Source organism: Cetorhinus maximus, chromosome 20 (assembly GCF_964194155.1).
Source record: "Cetorhinus maximus chromosome 20, sCetMax3.hap1.1, whole genome shotgun sequence".
Lineage (NCBI taxonomy): Eukaryota > Metazoa > Chordata > Chondrichthyes > Lamniformes > Cetorhinidae > Cetorhinus > Cetorhinus maximus.
In genome coordinates, this window is record NC_135898.1 from 16,352,264 (window position 1) to 16,366,630 (window position 14,367).

The 14,367-nt window shown below is 43.2% G+C and overlaps 1 protein-coding gene across 2 annotated transcripts in view; it reads right to left on the bottom strand.

Moving 5' to 3' along the window:
- LOC144694898 (secreted frizzled-related protein 1-like) overlaps positions 1 to 14,367 on the bottom strand; it is a 98,041-nt gene that overhangs the window by 77,619 nt on the left and 6,055 nt on the right. Inside the window, exon 2 of one of the 2 annotated variants that reach the window (XM_078565632.1) lies at positions 5,909 to 5,989. In XM_078565632.1, coding sequence (XP_078421758.1) covers positions 5,909 to 5,989 — 81 coding nt within the window. The remainder of the gene's footprint in view (positions 1 to 5,908; positions 5,990 to 14,367) is intronic. The other variant, XM_078565633.1, reaches the window with a different exon arrangement.

Genomic DNA, 14,367 nt, shown 5'->3' on the forward strand with positions numbered 1-14,367 from the left:
CGTTGAACATCACTGGTATCAAATATTTCTCAGGTTTTAGTTTGAATTTCTGTTAAGTCAGAACAAAACAAATATCTGGACAGTTTGTGCCTAAAGAGAGTAAAGGGTAATTGAGAAAGCTATAGCAAATGTTGGTAGTAAAAGCTTCCAGTTTCCCTTGATCTTTCAAATTTTGTCCCTGGTTGCATGGGATGTCAATGTTGACAGCTTTTTAAAATTTGTTTGGGGAACATTTGAGAGTTAAGTTTTTGGTTTGACCTTTGTGGGGAAGTGTCTCACAGATCACGATCCTACTTGAGAAATTCAGGTGGACCATGAATGATCTTCTGACCAGCTTCGGAAATAGTAAGACTACATGTACGTGCAACGTTGGGCTCCATACTATAGGAACAATGTTGAAACTCAGGTCAGGCAGCATCTGTGGAGAAACAGTTAATATTTCAGGTCTTTCACCACAACTAGCATGCTGCCTGGCATGAGGAAGTAACGCCAGGATCCAAAATGCTGCCAGCACTCATGAATTAAATGTGGTGACTTGGATAAAGCATCAAAAAGGCAAACGACACCACTGGAAACACACAGTGTGGAGTCAACATCTTCAGGACTGGAATCAACACCAGGGTGTATTCTCTCAATTCATCACTACAATTAGGAGCCATAAATGTAAAATAGGCACCAATAAATCCAATAGGGAATTCAGGAGAAACTTTACCCAAAGAGCAGTTAGAACGTAGTTTACGTCAATAGCTCAGATGTATTTATGGGGAGGCTAGATAAGCAAGATGGAGAAATGATTAGAAGGATATGTGGATAGGCCGAGATGAAAATGGGTAGGAGGAGGGATGTGTGGAACATAAACACCAGCATGGAGCAGTTGAGTCAAATGGCCTTTTTCTGTGCTGTAGACTCAGTATAACTTGATGTATTTAAGCATGTGCGTTGTCTCAGCTGTACTGTGATGATATCCTTACACTGTGTCAAATGTGATTCAGTGGGTTGACCCTTTGAAGTCTGTGTCAGATTCTCACTCAAATCTGATGGTTCTACTTGACAGTTGCTTTGATTTCTTACAGTTTCATTGGTTTTGCATAGAATGGCATCAAGCAGATAGGCACCTGTGGTTTGCATTGTTGTAACCTTGCCATATGAGGCAGTCATAGGCTGAATGCAAGACCCTTCCCCATGTTTCCTGGGCAGCAGCTGGGAAAGTCTTGCCACTTTTTCTCAGGCAAAAAATAATGGCAGTCCTGAAGAGAGTGTGAATGCATACAATTTTCTTAAAACATAAAGATGTCAAAGGCCCTTGGTGATACATTTGGCAATGTACCACAATGAGATAGAGACAAGGGGAGTTCAATATGGATTCCCCATTCTAAGCTGAGTTCAATCAGCATGTTGGTGGGTAGTGGGCATACAATTGGTTGTCAGCACTCGCAAGCCACCCACTGACCACTATTGGTTAAGGTAGGACAGGATTGACCTCAGCTGAATGATCTGGTGACACTGCCTGTGCCCAAGCAAGATTGGCCATTGATAGTAATATGGCAGAGACCTGCCAGTTGGGGACTATTTGGACAAAGACAAGACAGAAGAGGATGGCAAATAAGCGAACCCCAGGCTGTTGCCATGCAGAATACTACTTGTTCCAAGCTACGCTTGTGTGGGTGAAAAGGCCAAGAGTGACTTATTTAAATGTTATATGAAGTGTCTCAGGTAAATAAAACATGATGGGTTTTGTGTTGCGTTTTTCTCATTTTCTTTTCAAAACTCAACACATGTGGAAGAACAGAAGGAGCAATGTTCAATGCTGTTCAGTGTGAAACAGTTCTCACTGGTCATGAATTGCATGCAGCAGACTCATTCATCAAAAGTGCAGCCACTTGCTCAGGTTCGATTTCGTTACACTGACTATTAAGAAACTGCTGATTTAACCCCTTACCAGGCCCCACTCCAGGAACTGACAAGTTGCCAATGCAGAACTGGAGGAGGACTGACTTCTCTTGAAGGTTGTACTCATTAGTCTCTCTGCTCCATTCCCTTGCTGAGAGCACAAGCTCACTCACTAGCATATGCAACTCCACAGTTGATGGTCAACTCGATTTGACTTGGCTCCCAGCCCAGCTAGATTCTGCTCTCACCCCACCTTCAGCAGTTTCTTAATAGTCAGTGTAACAAAATTGCTCCTTCTGTTCTTCCACACGTGTTGGGTTTTGAAAAGATTTGAGGTTACTATCAGATCAACCATGATCTTATTAAATGGCGGAGCAGGCTCGAGGGGCCTGAATGGCCTAATCCTGCTCCTTGTTCATATGTTTGTACCATCACCCATTACCCTGATTTTCAGTCACTTCTCCTAACTGCTTTTCCACGGTCCAGCATCCAATTCCTTTTCTTATTTTTTTGTAATCCTTTATGGAATCTTGTACATTTAAAAGTGCTGTATAAATCTTTGTTGTCACCACTTTGGCTCATATGGTAGATATCTGTACATCATGCCTCTTTCAGAAGGAAAAGGGGAGAAAACTGAGTGATGAGTGAAAAAATAAATCACAAGTTAAACTTGAATTAATATTCAAGTTATCAAATCTGTCCCCAACTTGGGCACAAGTTTGTCTGTCTTTCAGAGTGGACGGGTTTTGAAGCCATGGACTCTTTCAGGGAAAATTGATGATAGATTTCGAGACAGTGCGAGGAGTTAACAAGCACTATCTGCAGAATCCTCACTGTCAGTAAATAAAGGGAAGCATGGCCAAAATAAATGGCAATTTGCCTGACACACTCTGCTCCCAAGCTGTTAAAATCACACTTTAATAAGCTTCAGTCTTTGAGAGTCTGTCAAACAGGAGTGGTTTATGTTTGGACAGATGTGATTCCTGCTGCAGCATTTTAATTGAAATGACACTTCTGATCACTGTATATAAACATTCAACTCTGTTAAATGCCATTTTAAATGCCAAAAGTACTATTTAGGAATCTCTTGCCAGTTCATTAGTTTTAAAAACCATTTAGACTAAAAAAAAAGATAAAGAAACCTATCATTTAGGCCCATGTTACTTTTTGTAATATATTAGTCTGAATGACAGAGGAATGGGAGGAGACCATCCAGCCCCTCGAGCCTGTTCTGCTATTCCATGAAGCCATATCTAATCTTTGACCTTTTTCCCATATCACTTCATACCTTTGGCTAACAAACATCTCTGTTATGGGTTGACAAATCTGTCAAGTACGTCGGAGATTTAACAAATTGCATAGATTATTTTCTGATTGTCTAAAATTGTCACCGCTAGAGGTTTATACATTTGCGCAGATTCTACATTGCAATTGTTGTTTCTATCTTTGAAGTTAGAACAGCATGACTGAAAGATAACAGGGGTTTTGACCTTGGGTGGTATTTTAAAGTGGGCGAGATCAATATAGCTACTTCAATGGAAATGAAAATCGCATGCGGTGTGTAACAGACAGCTGAATTGATATTGCCCACTTCACATTACCCACAGTGAGGAATCTCATGTACAAGGTCGCCGATATTTGAAGGGCAGTTTCTGAGTCAGTGAGCTTTGGCCCCAGGAATCAGGAGCAACAGGCCTACAATTTCCCACCATGTGCTTTCTGCAGACAAAGCTCCAGGTTATCAACTCAAATTTCAAAAAATTGGAGGTTTGGTGCACACTATGAGAGGAAAATAATCTTTCTTTCCTTCTATCTTTCTTCCTGAAAACAAGCTTGATATGTGCACTCAGTTCCTATCTAGTGTGAACATTCAGCAATATTCTTATCAGTTCAACTGCTGTGTTTTTGTCTTTTCTAATTTGGTACTTGATCCTTCCTGAATTCATATTGCACCAAAGACAAAATCTGCCCAATCATGTTGCAAAACAACCTTTCCAATTCATTATCAACAAATAGAATTTCTATAAGATACAGCTTCTGCGACAGAGTGCACAGTGACTCTATATAAAGACCAAGTGCATATTAATATTAAATTAAATAACTCTCAGAAAAACGTGAACATACTGGTAGCTTCTCTATTCTCCCAACCCACTCCCCACACTTACAAAATCAACAGCTTTTACCCCCACATTCCTTCTTAGGCGATGACAGGTGCATGGGAACCCCATCATCTCCAACTCACACACCATCCTGACTTGGAAATTATAATGCCATTCCTTCACTGTCGTTGGGTCAAAATCCTCCATCTCACTCCCTAAAAGCACTGTGGGAATACCTTCACCACATGGACTGCAGCAGTTCAAGAAAGCAGCTCACCGCCATCTTCTCTAGGGCAACAGTGCCCACATGCGGAGAATGAAATAAATGAATCAAAACTACATGCCTACCAGCAGCCCTCTACACTAAGCATGTGCAAAGGATCAAAGGTGTTTACATGCCAACTGCCTCCATTCCCTCTTGCTGCTCTCCTGTTTTCCCCATTCCCATGGCTTTCCATTAAGACGAGGGCCTGGTTCCATTGTGAAAGACAGCTGGATGAAAAGACAGCAATGGAAAATTCCTAAAGGAATGGTTGCCTAGAGATTTCTAGAGGCAGAAGCTGTGGGAGAGTAAAGGAGATGCACAGTACAAGGTAGAAACATTAGACACAGGAAGAGAATAACAGCAAGGAGAAAAGTTGACAGTGAGGAAGCTCAGAGCACCTCTATCAATCACTTGATGCAACCAGAAATCCCATAAACCTTTCAAAGCAGACATATGAGCTGCAGGAGTAAATGCTTTCTTGATTCCCCCTATCATCCCTCATCTAGAAAGCAACATGAATGGAACTTGCCTCAGCTTTGCAAGCTCAAAGCCAATCCCTCAGTGCTCCTGGTTCCCACACCTGCCTAAGGAGAAATGAAGGACGTTCTCAGTAGTTAGCCATGTGTCAGTTTGACTCAGTTGGGAGCACACTTGCGTCCAAGTCAGCTCCTTCTAAGTTTAAACCCCACTTCAAGACTACAGCACTTTACTCCTTGCTGAAGGTGTGCTGCATTCTGAGGCATTAACCAAGGCCCCAACCAAGGCCCCACTGCCTATTCAAGTGGTTGGCAAAGATCCTGCGGCACGTTGCGAGCAAAAGCAGGGAGTCTCCTGGAACTCCTGGTCACATTCTCTTCCTCAATCACCACTTAAACTGTTCATTCATTGCTGTGTGATGTAGTTGGCTGTGTCTGAAGTGGCTGCCATTTTTACCCATGTGACAGTCACTGAACGTCATACTAATTGATGAAATGCTTCTGTGAGTTGTGTCCACGTGAAGCACTGTCTACCCTGCCCTAATGTACCTGTGATCAATGCTCAGTGAGATCTCACATTTAAAAATAATTCTCAGATATGGAAAGGTTCAACACACCCCCTCACAGTCTTTCAGAGTCTTAATGAAACCAGTTTGCTGACAACAAGGTAATACCCAATGACACATTTAAGGAGCATATTTGAATAGCTGTACTGAGAAGCCAGCAGGTAAACTCCTGGTGTTGTGCTTCAGTCCATGTCAAAGTCTCCCAAAGATAGCACAGTTCGATACACAGGCTCTTCCGCCAGGTGCATCAGGCTGCACCCAGGCAAATACAGAAGAGAGAATCTTCTTTCATCTCAGCACTCCTGCAAAAGCCTGGGAAACTGCACAACCGCAGCAGCCCCTGAACTTCTGCCCATGTCAACGAGAGCCGAAATGGACAAACACCCTTTTATGTACCAGAAATATATGTTCATTGAATACCACATGCCAACATAGTAGAGAATGCTGAAATTCATCCCACAACCCACCAGAAACAAAACTGAACTCTTTTAGAGGATTTTTCTACACATTTTCTCCTCAGTGTCAGCAATTAAGTTGACAGAATAAAAAAGCTATCTGGAAAAAGGTCAAACACGGGCCTGTTTGGGTCTGTTAACGGTGGATGCTACTTACCAAATTCGCTTGCACAGAGGTGATCCAGAATAATGTCTGTATTCATCTCATTGTCACATGGTGGACACACTTCTGATGCTGCTGGAAAGAAGCAGGCAAACAAGGGGGTGAGAAACAGCAGCAACTCTACTACAGAGGTAGTTGACAACAACAACAGAAACAATAACCTGCACTTAGTGTCATTACAGTTGGAAAATGTTCCTACACGCTTCACAGCAGTATTAGCGGACAAATATTGACAATGAGTCAAAAGAAAGGAGCTATTAGGAGGAGGGAATAAAAACTTGTTCAAAGAGGTATGATTCCAGATAGCGGAGAGCAAGTTCTGAAGCAGCATAACATTCTATAGACCAAGTGAACAATAACATTAAACCAAAGCTCAAGTTGTTTTATTTCTTGGCAAAGGGTTAACCCCATGCTAGTTACCAGAGGTGCTCACTCCCTTTCTGGAGTTCTGAGTGTCAACACCTCACCAATCTCCAGCTGCTACAGTTTAGCAAGCTTTTTGAGCACAGAGGACTGCACTATATTTAGCCTGTCCTGTTCTCACCCGTCATGAACTTCCCAGCAGGGATCACTAGATAATGACCAAGAATGTTAAGGCAATTATAGTGACCCCTCTTCCATACCGCTCACGAACACGACCATCTAACACATGCAGACAGGGATCTGGGATCTTCTTAGTATTTATGGTTTAGGACACCAGGATGATACGTTTTTCTACCAGGCCAATAGAAATGATTGCATTTATGCAGCATCTTTAATGACCTTGGGACATCTCCAGCCAATGAAGTACTAGTGGAGAGTAGTCACCATTGGTAAATGTAGAAAATGCAGCAACGACCATATAATCTGGTTTTATTGGCATTGATTGAGGGATAAATATTGGCCAAGATACCAGGAAAGCTCTCCTGCGACAATGGGGGGGGGGAATGAGGCCTTGGTTTAACATTTAATGCGAAACATAATACCTCCAATGGTCTCCCGGCACTGCACAAGAGAGTCATTCTAGATTTTGCCCCTATGGTGGGATTTGAACCCACACACACTTCCGATTCAGAGGCAAGAATGCTAACTCACTGAACCACATTTCCCTGCTACACACAGAGAAGCAAATTGGGTTAAGTTAAGTGCCCAACATCCAGACTTGGCTCAGACTCAGTGGAACCACACTGTTTGACTGGTGTGACAAGTTGTATACACAGGTGGCTCATGCAAGACACTGTGTAATGGTTCCATCAGCTGGAGTGTAGTGAAAGATCGATTGTGCTGCAGTGCTGGATTGCAGTTTTCCTGACAGACACCGCTCAGAGCTATTTACGTCACATGCTGATTCAGCAGACCCCAGCCTCTTACTGCACACTGTTATTTATTTTACTTGTCATGCACAATTTCACCGTGAAGAAAGCAAAACTTGCTTCAACGTTCCCTGCCCCCTCCCCCCATTCCACCCTCAGGGTGATTTGTATAATACTTTTGTCAACTGACAGAAAAGGCTTTTTTTTCTCAAAAGAAAAAACAACTTTGGTTTTTCCCAGAATAAGCTTGCTTTCTTTTTTCTATGTACGATGAAGAAAATTTCAAATCAGAATGTTCAAAGGACCATTTTAACATGGCTGAAAGGGTGGAGTTGGGTACAGATGGAGGGTCAATGGGCTAAAAAAATTTAAAGCGTTTTGGGAAGATGGTTCCAACTAGTCCATTTCAGGTTTTACTCACGTGGGTTAAGTAGCCAACCCATTTCCAGGAGGCAGGTTGGCATTTTCAAGTACATCGATGAGGCTGGAAGCCTCGGATTTAACCTACTTTGCACTTTATAAAAGACCCAGACTGGGTACCCAGCTAACTCAGCAGAGGGCAGGCATCAGTGTTGTGCTGGGTGCTACCTTCACACTCTTGCAGCAGCAGGGAGCTTATTGTCAATATTGTTAATATGAATTTGTTTCCTATAAAATTGGAAGAAGTTGATGTCAATCCTTCACCATCAGGAAAATCAAAACTAGAAATTTTCATCTAGATTTATGCAAAAACCAAACATGAGTAACCAGTCCTTCACTCCCCTTGTCCTTTCTTTCCCAACCCACCCCCAGACCACCCAACAAAATTTTCATGTGTTTGCAATCAGTGAAGTGATTTTTACTCGAGTTCAATTTAGAAGCAGATCCAAGCCAGCAACTGCTTGACCTCAATAAACATTTGAGAAGAATCCGAATTACCTTTTTGCTTCCTAGGTTTATCTGAAAAGGGCAGCGGGTACTCTGAGCTATTTAATCAGATTTGGATTTCTCTTACCCAGCAAGAAAATTGCTGGAACTACTCGCAGCACCCATGGTCAGGACAAAGGGGTTAATGCCCTGGGCATGCAATCTTTGCTCATTTGGCTCTCTTTTGTTGTGTGGTTTGGCCTTTATTTTAAAGGGAGAGGATGTCCATTGTGGCTAGCTGCAGCAAGGTGCTCATGAATGGGGAATTGCAAAGCTAATGTTCTGCGTTGTAACCCAGGTCAGCGGATAAAGGGCTCCTGCCCTTTCCATTGGTTCCCTATTAAATAAAACCTTTGCAAGGATTTCCCTTGGGTTGTCATTGCTGACTATTGTTTCAGCCATGGCTCAGTTGGTAGCATACTCCCCTCTGAGTCACAAGGTTCTGACTTCAATCCCATTCCAAGACTTAACAAAAATCTTGGCTGACACTCGAGATTCACACAAAGCCCTGACTGCCACCAGCGTGACCTTTCACTCCTTCAGTCTGGGCTGGATTTGAACCCAGCGTCCCAGCTGCTGCCCTCACCTCAGCTACTCCTTTGAATCAGCTCTGCTTCTAGGACCACCAGCAAAAGCCCATTTCCAGAAGAGGTGTGGAATCTCCATGTTCTGGCAGCCAAGAATAGCTGTGCCGTCACAAACTTCTGTTCACAAGGCTTTTCACAACAAGCATGGGCAAATCCAACCTATACCAATTACCCAGTCTACTCTCGATCAAACTGATGGAAGTTGTCATCGATAGTGCTGTCCAGCGGCACTTACTCAGTACGAACCTGTTCACTGGTGCTCAGTTAGTTTCTGCCGGGGTCACTCAGCTCCAGACCTCATTAAAGTTTTAGTCCAAACATGGACAAAAAGAGCTGAACTCCAGAGGCAAGACTGATTGTCCTCGACATCATGGCAGCATTTGGCTGAGTGTGGCATCAATGAACCCTAGAAAAACTGGAGTCAATGGGAATTAGGGGGAAACCTCTCCACTGGTTGGAGTCATACCTAGCACAAAGGAAGATGGTTGTAGTTGTTGGAGGTCAGTCATCTCAGCTCCAGGCCATCACTGCAGGAGTTCCTCAGCGTAGTGTCCTAGGACCTGTCTTCAACTGCTTCAGTGACTTGCCTCGATAAAGGCCAGAAGTGAGGATGTTCACTGATGATTGCACAATGTTCAGCCCATTTGCAATGCTCATTTGCAACTCCTCAGAAACTGAGACAGTCCAGGCCCATATGCAGCAAGACCTGGACAATATCCAGGCTTGCGCTGACAAGAGGCAAGTAACATTTGAGCCACACAAGTGGCAATGACCATCTCCAACAAGAGAGAATCCAACCATCTCCCCTTGACATTCAATGGCATTACGATTGCTGAATCCCCCACTATCAACATCCTGGGGGTTACCATTGACCAGAAACTGAACTGGACCATCCATATACACACAAGAGCAGGTCAGAGGCTGGGAATTCGGTGGTGAATAACACACCTCATCATTCGCCAAAGCCAATCCACCATCTATAGGGCACAAGTCAGGAATGTGATGGAATACTCACCACTTTCCTGGATGAGTGCAGTTCCCACATCACAAGCTTGGTACCGTCCAGGACAAAGCAGCCCACTTGATTGGTAACCCATCCACCACCTTCAACATCCACTCCCTCCATCACTGACACACAGTAGCAGCAGTGTGTACCATCTACAAGATGCACTGCAGCAACTCACCAAGGCTCCTTTGACAGCACCTTCCAAACCCACGATCACTACCCTCTAGAAGGACAAGCACATCAGGTTCATGGGAACACCACCAGCTGCAAGATCCCCTCCAAGCCATTCACCATCCTGACTTGGAAATATATCGCCGTTCCTTCACCGTCACTGGGTCAAAATCCTGGAAGTCCCTCCCTAACAGCACTGTGAGTGTACCTACACCACATGGACTGCAGCAGTTCAAGAAGGCAGCTCATCACCACCTTGTCAAGGGCAATTAGGGATGGGCAATAAATGCTGGCATGGCCAGCAATGCCCACATCCCATGAAAGAATAAAATAAAGGATGCATTTATGTAGAGTCTTATTCTATCTCTCAGAAACACCTCAAATGCTTTCAGTTTAGATAAGTGCCTTTGATGTGCTGTGATCATCTGCTTTTGTTGCTGCTGGCAGTTTCGACCATGGAAATACAAGTCACAACCATTTGTGGTCAAATCTCTCAATTTCAGATATACATTTTTCAATTTTTTTTTGCTGTAAGTCCAGTGCAGTACTAAGGAAAGGCTGCACTGTCAGGTGTGCCCTCTTTCAGGTGAAGTGTTAAACCAAGGCTTTGTTTGCTTTCTCATAAGAACATCTATTATCCCATTTCTTGATAATGAGGATAATTCTGTCTGCTGTACTAGCCAAGATTTAATCCATTGAACAACAGCTCAAACAGATGATGTGATCATTTATTTCACTGCTGTTTGTGGGCGCTTGCGGTGCACAATTTTAATATTTCTTCAGGATGTCTGAACTCAGCCAAGTTCACATTTCTTGCTCTGTGAAATTAGACAGTTCCTGAGAGGGAGCGATCTAGAGTTATGCCATTAAGGGATGAAATCAGGAAGCACTGTGTCTCTAACAGAATTGGAAATCAAGAACACCCTGCCCCCCCTACCCCCCCTACCCCCACCCCCCCAAACCTTTATCAAAAGGATACCGAAATTTGTCAAATTAAAAGTGAGATTTTTGTTAGCAAGTGTACTAACATGTGAGATCCTGCTCTGTGCAAATTGTCTGCCACACTTACCCACATAACTGTGACTATTTAACCAGCTGTGGAATTCTGTGGGGCATACAGAAGATATGAAAGATGCTATGTAAATGCAGGCTGCTTTCTTTTACCTCACACTCTATTAGATCATACAATACAGCATCGGCCCCTGTACGAAACAACAAGTCCCATAGTCCAATCTGGGTTTATAAAATGAAAGGCTGCACCATCTGCTGGAAAGTGTATATGAATGGGAGGAGGTGCAGTAAACCCCAAGCTATATAAAAAAAATCACATGATCAGCATTGTCTCTGTGCATATTAAAAGCAGCTTCACATTCCCTTATTGATAGGTTTATGTCATTTTTTCCCAGTTTACAAAGTCACCTGAAAAACTGCATTGCATTACATATGTGCAGCACACTTTGCCAGCTACGGAGCAGCTTTCAAATATGGAGACTGCAATTGTAGGTGGCAAGGTGAGACTTTCTTCCAATACAGCAGTGACTACATGTCAGAAGCACTTCATTAGCTGTAAAGCGCTTTGGGATGTCCTGAGATTACTGAAGGAGTTGTACATACTTAAGATTTTCAAGGAGTTCAAAGGCCATTTCACACACAGTCAAGTTACAAAGCAAAGATATTAAATCTAAAAACAACGAGCTGTGACCAAGCTTTAATCCAATTGAGGCATTCAAAAGGTCATCATAATCCACAAGTGTGTAGCATGAGTGGTTGATAATAAGTATTTGAACCTGGAGATCAGACTGCTCACTTGACATCTCCTCCCCAGTATCTGCTTTATTACATACTCATTCACAGCTCAGATGGTGGGTTTGTTTCTGTGTAAGTGGTGGACTATAGCGCAGACGCCAACAGTTTATATCATTAATGCTGGGTGACATTGATCCTGTGTAATAGGCGCAATATCATTTACCATAAACTTATCAAAACAATCTGTGAAGCAAAGGTGTGTGTCAATTATTTGTGCATGCTTTGAGTTCCGATTTAATTCCATTATAGGAGAGGAGTTCCCCTTGAAAAATTAACTTCAGAATATATTTTATCCTTGTGATACGAGGCTGTGTTAGTATTTAAATACCAACCTCATTTCCCATCCACTCACTTGCATATTTTGCTCATTACAGCAATCCATCTCTATACTACAAGTCGTTAAATGTCATCCACATGAGGCTGCTTTGTACACTACAAGAAACAGATGGTTACCACTGGATTACATAGACACACACTATGCCGCACAACATAGAAGTACAACTCCCCAGTGCATTTTTGTGTCCCAGTACAAGCACCATCTGTGGCTCATGCAAGTGAGGAAGACTGGAGGTCAGGTAGAGGAGTGAATGTTTTAGATAAAATCCTGGAGTTTCAATGTCTCCACCAGTCATCACTCTTGCTGAGTCCATGATTTCAGGAATTGAAATCCTGTTTCAGGGGCTCCGTAGGTTGTTGGTTATAAAGTTCATCAGCACAAAAAGGTTCCCAATGGCCTTAGGAATGTTTGTTGCTGCATTTGAGCAATAGCAGCCATCAGAAGAGGTGTACTGTTTGCCTCCCTTTATATAAGAATCAGACAGCACAGAAGGTGGTCATTTGGCCCAAAGACCTGTCCAATTAGTCCCACTCCCTTATTCTTTCCCCACGTCCATGCAACTTTTCCCCCCTTCACGTATTTACTCAATTCTGTTTTCAAGGTTACCATTGAATTGGTTTCTGCTACCCTTTCAGGCAAAGCATTCTAGATACTAACTTGCTTTGTACAAAAAAATATTCACTTCATCTCATATCAGAGTTTGGGAAGGGGTTAATACTACATTTAGACACGTGATGGAATTAATACCAATGCCAAGCTAGGGAGTGTAAGCCTTGACTCTTATAGCACTGCTGCCTCTGAATGAGAAAAGTAGGGGTTTAAATCCCACTTCATAGTCCATGGAGCCCATAATGCAGGCTGCCACCTCAGTGCAATGGGACAAAGTGCTGTAGTCATTGGTGCCATCTTCCAGATAAGGCATAAAACTGAATCCTCTCAAATGAGCAAGGTGGGTGCGGTGGGTGGGTGGTGGTGAAAGAGGGGAGGGTACAGAGTCAATACTCCTGCTCCTTTTTGCCAACGAACAGTTCTGGAAAAGCACTTCATCTTCTCAGTGAAGCTGTCCTCATTGTTTGATTTCCAGAGGCCTGGGAAACCCAAACAACTATTGTTAAACCTACAAAGCAGGTTAACCTCGAGACTGTCAGCCTCAATAAAAGTGTTTAAATTGCCAACCCACCTCCTGGGAGTGGGTTGACTACCCATCCGTTGACCCATCTCCGTTAAACTCCAAAGTGAGTGCACTGCGCAAGCTTGGGTTCGGTCTAAGGCATCTGTTTCTGTGTGTTAAAATTCAGCGTGTTGTTTCCCACCTTAATGCAACTTTCAACGCTCTGACACCAATGATGAGACACTTTCTTCACTAGTTCGATGAACTGTTGGATTAGCCGCCTCCAATACAGTGTCATCAAGGGCATGGTGCTTATTCTGCATATCAGCGGGCTTTCTAACTGGACCTTGAAGAAGCCCATGGGAAGCTGATAAATACAAACTGACAAGAGTGATGCTCAGAGGTGATTAGAACATCGCTCTCCATGGGATAAACTTGAAAGTTAAAAGATTAGCAGAGAAGACAGTGGTAGTTTCACGAAGAGTAAGAGGAGCTTTGGGGGAAAGGTGTGTGTGAAGATACATTATGCACTTGATACTCATTAGCTCTTCAGCAGTTGTACACACAAATAACAATCCTTGTCCAAGGAATATCAGTAGGGGCTCTCAGTTATATTGGAGGACAGTTAAAATTTAATACTGCACTGTTAAAAGTAATTAGGAAAGATTGTATCAGAGCAGACAGCACAGAGCTGTCCCAGACTGTGTCCTGGTGTCTCCAAAACAGACTTTACAACAAAGGGAACTCAGCTGATGGGAACACGGCACCATAGACTGGTGATAGCACCTGAAGTTCAGCTGCTTCTGTTGATGATTTATTAATACCAGGGGTGTGACAATTAACTTGCATTTAAATCACGTGTCTTTAACACTGTCAACCATGCAACAAGGAATTCTCTTCTCTCCCTCCAACTCAAGATGATTTCTCGCCCCCTGTTTCTGCCCTCTTATCCTTCTTTCTTTCTCTCTCTGTCCTCTTGTGTCGGGTGGGGGAAGGGCAGTTTGTGTGTTTCGGCTTGTTTTAAATGAAGAGCCAAACAGCGACCTTCCTCTGTGCTGTAAACCTCTTTGATCCCAAGGTTCTAGATATTCCACCTCAATAGATACTATCTGCTGACCCTCAACAGGAGAGCTCAACTCACTCTTTCTTGGCACCCCCCACCCCCACCCAAAGCCCAACATAGCAACATAGTAGCATTTGGAACAGAGTGGGTCATTCAGTCCCTTAAGCTGGCTTT